Consider the following 7,219-nt stretch of genomic DNA (forward strand, 5'->3'; position numbering starts at 1 on the left):
TTTCATACTTTATAAATCATGGATTCCCCATTTGTAAATTAAGTATTATATATATTACAAACCAATTATTAAGGAGTTGTAGATGATTAATAACATCCTTTATAAAGTGTTAGTAAATGATTAAGAACTTATTTAGATGTACATTATTCATGCATTTATATATATATATATATATATATATATATATATATATATATATATTTAGATATGAACTAATGTTAGGGACTATAAATGCGTATTAATACTGCAATTCATGATTAATTCAGGTAGTTACTAGTCATTTATTAAGTATTTTTTGTGACCTCATCTAAACTGAGGACTATCTATGCTTTACAAAGCATTTATGAATGACATTGAAAGACCATCAGTGCCTCAAAACCCACAAAAGTCTGTTATCTTCTCAACAGAAAAGACAAAACACAAAGTGATCTGGAACATATCAATATTTATTACAAGATGCAAACAATGTACTCGTATTAATACAAACCTCTCAGCCATTAATTCATGTAAAAAACAAAACACACAGATTATCCTTCAGGAGAACATGGCTGGATATAAAACATTTACATTCGCTCCACTCATATGAACAGATAAATGGTCATCAAACATTGTCGCTAACATATAACAGCTAGTTAGCAAACTGTCTCCTGGGTCGCTCTATTTACAACGGAGGTAACGCCGTGGCGTGCGCCGTCTCAGGACCTCTAGTTAGTGACTTGCTAGCAGGAAAGCTAGCTACATACTCATCCTCCATAATGCGTAACGTTACGTGACTGCTGACGGGCCTCCAATGCCCGTCAGCAGTCATTCTTTCTAGTCCGGGTCCGCGCGCCCTTTCAGTTGATCCATCGAGACGAGAGCAGAGGTTGCGTTTTCTTCGGGTATTTTCTGTCTGAGGGCTGTTAGTTGAAAACGCTGCTAGCTTACCCGCCTTTCTCTGCTCCTCCCCCATCACTTCTAACCTATCCCCACTTCCACCCTTTCCTCACTTCTAACCTATCCCCACTTCCACCCCTTCCTCACTTCTAACCTATCCCTACTTCCACCCCTTCCTCACTTCTAACCTATCCCTACTTCTACCCTGTAAGTAGTAGTGATTACTACTTACTGATCTAAAGGTGAAAGGTAAAAACCCAGATGATGTGATATCATCTGGGTATCAGTAAGTAGTAGTGATTACTAACTGATAGTCAGGTGATGTGATATCATCTGACTGTCAGTAAGAAGTAGTCACTACTACTTACTCCTCACTTCCACCCTTTCCTCACTTCTAACCTATCCCCACTTCCACCCTTTCCTCACTTCCAACCTATCCCTACTTCTACCCTATCCCCACTTCTAGCCTATCTCCTAACCTCCTTTTCTCCTCCGTGAATCGCCACCTTAACGTGGTGGAGGAGTTTGAGTGGCTCAGTGATCCTGGGAGCCATGTTGTCCGAGGCAGTAGCCCCTGGTAGGGGCTCCCAAGGCAAACAGGTCTCAGGGGAGAGTCCAGACTAAGAGCGATTCAAAAATGATGAATAGTAGCCCACGAGCGATCCGGCAGCATAGACTAGCTAGCCTTCCAGCTAGCAAGTCACTAACTAGAGGTCCTGAGACGGCGCACGCCACGGCGTTACCTCTGTTGTAAATAGAGCAATCCAGGAGACAGTTTGCTAACTAGCTGTTATATGATAAGGACAATGTTTGATGACCATTTATCTGTTCATATGAGTGGAGCGGATGTAAATGTTTTATATCCAGCCATGTTCTTCTGAAGGAGAATCTTTGTTTTGGTTTTTACATGAATGAATGGCTGAGAGGTTTGTATTAATACGAGTACATTGTTTGCATCTTGTAATAAATATTGATATGTTCCAGATCACTTTGTGTTTTGATGGTCTTTCAATGTCATTCATAAATGCTTTGTAAGGCATAGATAGTCCTCACTTTAGATGAGGTCACACAAAACACTTAATAAATGACTAGTAACTACCTGAATTAATCATGAATTGCAATATTAATACACATTTATAAAGCATATATTAACATAGTTCCTAACCATTAGTGCATATCTAAATCTTTATATATATAAATGCATGAATAATGCACATCTAAATAAGTTCTTAATCATTTACTAGCACTTCATAAAGGATGTTATTAATCATCTACAACTCCTTAATAATTGGTTTGTAATATATATAATACTTCATTTACAAATAGTGAATCCATTATTTATAAAGTATGAAAACATAATCACCAAACGCATAATAGACAAGCTTATTAATCAAGAATAAAACATTTATAGCTGTTGTTATGAATTGTATACTAATGAGTGTTAATGTAGGAACAATGCTTTATAAATGATGAATTAAGTGTTTACTCAAACTGAACTAATGCTTCATAGTAATCATTTACTTACACTTCATAAAGGATGTTATTAATCATCTACAACTCCTTAATAATTGGTTTGTAATATATATAATACTTCATTTACAAATAGTGAATCCATCATTTATAAAGTATGAAAAGATAATAAGAAGATAATTCTTCAGCTTATGTATCATAAAATGTGAAACACACGGAAATACGGATAAAATAAAAAGTTCAGTATCCATTTGAAATCAATATTTCTTAAAAAAGAAAGGACTAATAAAGACACTGGAGTGCCACATTGATCATAATCCATCAGTAATAACAAAGGGAATATATGTTACAATCAAACATTTTATATTTATAGAGTGAACTCAAGCACTTTGGTTCGACATATTTCCAAACTGATACTGGTACTGCACAGTTTCTGTCAAACCTTGTTGCGGAATGTGTACCATGATATATAACAGAAAAGGAAAGAAGAAAAAGGTTTTCGATGTACAGGTAAACAATTAAGACGTGTAATGAAACAAGTGAAATTAGTTAAATATCAACACTATTTAATTCTTAACGCCATGCGAAAAACAGCTAGATCACTGGGCATTTATTCACTGAAATGTGATTTGAATGGCTTTTTGGGGATTTGGAATTGGTGGTCAGGATAAAATCATACTGTGACACAGGGAACTACTTATGAACTATAAAACGATTAGCTTGTCATCAATAAATAATTAATAAGAATTGATAAAGTAGTTAATTAAACTAAGTTGCACCACCACAGAAGTGTGCTACCACTACACTTGGCATCACTTGAGTAAATCCTTTATTTAACACAGTTAATAGATACTTGTAAATACTTTGTATTGCACCATACCAACATAATATACATACATAATGTACACAAAAATATTACATCATTGTATGTTGTATAATTTTGTCTATACTATAGCAGTTATATTATAGGCTCTATTTTGTTTTGCAACCACTATGTCACTGTTGTTTTATACTATGTCAATATTTCATTGTTCATCAAGTATAATTATCATAATTAAAAATCGGCTTTTTGTCATCATGGGGGGGACCCAAAAATGCTCTCAAATTAGTGAAATGAGGGAATCGTTAGCGAAACTTTCTAAAAAATAATAATGGAGCTGGGATGAACACTATGAAAATCACACGAACACAATCGCATGGGCGAAAATCACCCCACGTTAGTGTTCTAGGGTTAATTGCATTGACCACTCAATAAATACAAACAAACAAAGCATTAAGTAATGACTTAAAATGTCTTCATTTCAAAAGTTATAATATAAATATTACATCACATTATGAAAGCCATATTTGCCAAATATTTACCACCAGTGTTTTATTTTATCTCAAGGTGATACTCATTTTCCCATCTCGTTCACCATGTACAGCACTATACTAAGAGCTAAATCACATCTCGTTGACAAATATCATCGGGCCTTGAGAAGCCACTTTATTCTCTTTATAAGATACCGGTTTGCCAAGATGTGCGTGCGGTAAGCTCAAGCTTACTTGCGCCTGGTTGAAGCTACCTTGTCTGCTGACCTGCTGATTGATACTGTGTTGTCTGTAGAGTTGTGGACCAAAACCCTCCTCCGGCTGCTCGAAGCTGCTCTCGGTGTAGAGCCGCTGTCGCATTTCACTGGTGCGTTTCCCAGAAGCACTTCTGGTTGGATATCTTTGACCTGTCTTGTACCAGCCCGTTTCTTTGAAGACAAACCAAATATTTCCAACCCAGAGGACGACGTTTACAAAACCAAAAACCTGGAGAGAGAAGAAGGGACAAGAGTGAATAGCTTGTTTTATCCAGTTTTGTGTTTCAATGCTTCATTTGTTGCCTCAACACCTACCGCAGATGTATTAAGTCGTGACCAGAGAGGCTCCTGGGTGGCCGTACATTTGTTCTCCTGGGCTCTGCAGGCTGAGATGAGCAGTAGCACCTGAGTTGGGTTTGTGGCTGTCTTGATATCAGAAAGAGTTTTGGCCCAACAGCAACTGCTGACCAGCCACACTAAGGAGAAGATGACTGTAACAACAAAATCCTGCTCAGGATAAAAGAGCAGAAAGGAAACATTATCACAGTATATTGGATCTGATTCAGGTGTGGACATTAAGGGAATGTTTTTGGCAAAGGTATAAACTCACTGACCACAAGTGGGCCTCTGTTGTTCCTGAGGTACTTGTTCTGGTAGAAGACATAGACGATGGTCGCCAGCAGAGAGTACAGGAAAGCAAAAACACCCACAGTCAGGAAAAACTGAGCAGATGAGGAAAAATTGCCTTCCAGGAAAAGAACCTCTTCCCTTTTTGCCTCACACAAGGGAGCCTTGAAATGCACTTCTTGTAATCTACAAGACAGAAAGAAGAGGTTTACAGTGAATGGATAAAAACAGGTTGTTATTAAAACTGGCATGTGAGGAGCTTCAGTGTGGAAGAAAATTGTCACTTTAGCCGCCCATTGTTCACCTGCACCATGAGAGCCCTTTTGTTAGCAAACTTGTGACTAAAAAAAGACAATTCAAGTTAAAAAAAACATAGATACAAAGCTGAGAACTCTTTATTTGGTGTTGCATACAAAGGAACAGATTCTAAAGGATTTATGAGGAAGCTGCCAGTGAAGCAGTTCTGCAACTTGTCTTTTCCTTTTGTCACATATTAATCATAACATTCAATGTCAGGGTTTTCCTGACCACTTATTTGATATAAATAAAAACAAATAAAAAAAATACACCTCAGCAAAAATAAAAAATGCCAACATTTTTAATATATTTATATTCATTTATATGTATTACTGCAACTGCTGAACAACAATTTATCTTTGGATATATATATATATATAAATAGTTATATATCTTATTTTGTTTTATAAATCATAAATTCCTTGGCCATATGGTGCGTGGAGTCTATACATACTGCATGACCTACGTCAATTAAAAACTGCTCGTTACTGGTTACAGTGGGGCACAGTTTGTATCTGCTTTTTATAAGTGAACAATAAAGAAAATGACCACTGAACTAACACACTGACACCAGTGTCAAGTCGGATGAGTGAGCTTACTCTAATTGGACGATTAATTAACAGTTTAGCGTCGCCATCAGTGACTCTGAGGCATGGAGTTTGGGTTTGGTCGACTACACAACTGCACTTTCCATTGTGCACTGAAATGAAATGATAATCTATTATTGCTCTGGAGCTATAAATGAGTACTTTCTTCACTCAAAATAGCAGCAAGGATGACAAATGGAGTCACATTTTTTTCCTCATCCTCCAAACATCTCCGTGGTGTTTTTATACAGCAGACGGCCCCAAGTACACGCCGACGCGCTGTCACATTACAAAATCCCAGGTTAAGTCTCGACGGACAGGACTCCAGGTACAGTTTGGCCGAATGATGCAGTGAAACATTTTGGACTGTTTGGGCCGCTCAGCTGTCTGGTTTCCTGTTTTTAAATGGGGCGAGCTTTAAGAGAGCAGATGAGGCCGACAACATGATGATCGTCTGGTCATGTCTGGTTAGTCCGTTGGGTGTCCAGTAAAATCTTTACCCTTTGTCAACTAGTCTGCTAATTCCCATTTTGAAATTAAATACATCTAAACATGTTAATAGATTAATTGTAAAATATTAAATTGTACAAAATATCGTAAAACACAATTTTATGACAGTTGATATTTGTTCTTTCTATATTCACGTTATAGGTACCTAAGTACCTAATCAAAGGATGTAAGCAAAGGAATGCACAATCAAGTGCTTTACCTGAAAGGATAGCCAAAATCAATGTTGATGCTGAGGTTACTCTGCCTCCTGTCTGCACAGTCCACTTCAACCTGGAGGTGACCATAGTATCCTCCACATGTTGCAAAAGCACAGATGGCAAAAATCTAGGGAGGAAAAAAAAAATGTCATAAAAGGATCCGAATCTGTTTATTATTCATACAGATTGATCCAGTATCAGGTCTGCATAATGTATAGCTACACATCAATAAATTACTGGACTGCTATTAACATCTATAATTGGATTGAAAACAAAACGTGAATAATTTAAAGGTTGGAAGTCAACTAACGGAGCTGCTCACTGTGTGCTGACGGGGGGGGGGGTCACAGCAGTACAGTCCAGATTAAATCTGTCGTTTTATCTTTATAGTTCTGATGCAGAATATTCATATCAAGAATGAGAGATTTACTCTGTTTTCACTATTTTGAATAGATTTTTCTTTACTTTTATGTATGTGGCACATGTTGCCTCAACAAGCTGCACTGAGTAAACCTGACAGACATTTCACCGATCAGCAAGTCAAAACATCAAGATCCCACTCGATATTGCAATTCATACAATGTATTATGCAGTGTATAGAAGCAAAAATCACAACATGCAAAAATGTAGAAATGACAAGACTGGAAAAAATGACACTTACCGGAGCAAATATAACCATACACATTTAAAAATCACAGATTTCACGTCCTACTCCACACGGTGTCGGTAGCTTTTGACATCAGGGTTGAAATGCCACTGATGTAGAAGAAGAGAGCGACTGTTTCAGCGTAGGGGAGGGCCAACAGGAGACCTCATCCCCAGGGAGGGGTCTGAGATTTCACTGTACCTCTACAAATAAAAATATTTGTATCTCCAAATTTAGTGGTTATACATTTTTAAGATAAACAGAAGGATTTGGGGTCGCCTTAAGAATTGAGAAAATCTTCACTCTGATTCCATCTGATTGTCTCGTATGTACATTAGCCACATCAACAGACAAAAACATACCCGAGACTTATTTATCATACCGAGGTCCAATGAATAATCAGATTGAACTTGTGTTGGTATTTGATACAAAGTAATCATG

General features: G+C 37.1%; 1 protein-coding gene across 1 annotated transcript; it reads right to left on the reverse strand.

The window, feature by feature from the left end:
- Positions 1 to 2,610: 2,610 nt before the first annotated feature.
- Positions 2,611 to 6,863, reverse strand: synprb (synaptoporin b). The gene is made up of 5 exons (XM_068711703.1): positions 6,794 to 6,863; positions 6,135 to 6,259; positions 4,529 to 4,727; positions 4,230 to 4,421; positions 2,611 to 4,143 (listed from the first exon to the last, which is right to left on the reverse strand). The coding sequence occupies exons 1-5, from the start codon at positions 6,815 to 6,817 to the stop codon at positions 3,790 to 3,792; spliced, it is 894 nt and encodes a 297-aa protein (XP_068567804.1). The 5' UTR covers positions 6,818 to 6,863; the 3' UTR covers positions 2,611 to 3,789.
- Positions 6,864 to 7,219: the final 356 nt, after the last annotated feature.

The sequence above is a fragment of the Cebidichthys violaceus genome, unplaced genomic scaffold (genome assembly GCF_023349555.1).
Source record: "Cebidichthys violaceus isolate CVI_PGR_0920_01 unplaced genomic scaffold, fCebVio1.0.p SCAF_17, whole genome shotgun sequence".
NCBI classification, from domain to species: domain Eukaryota; kingdom Metazoa; phylum Chordata; class Actinopteri; order Perciformes; family Stichaeidae; genus Cebidichthys; species Cebidichthys violaceus.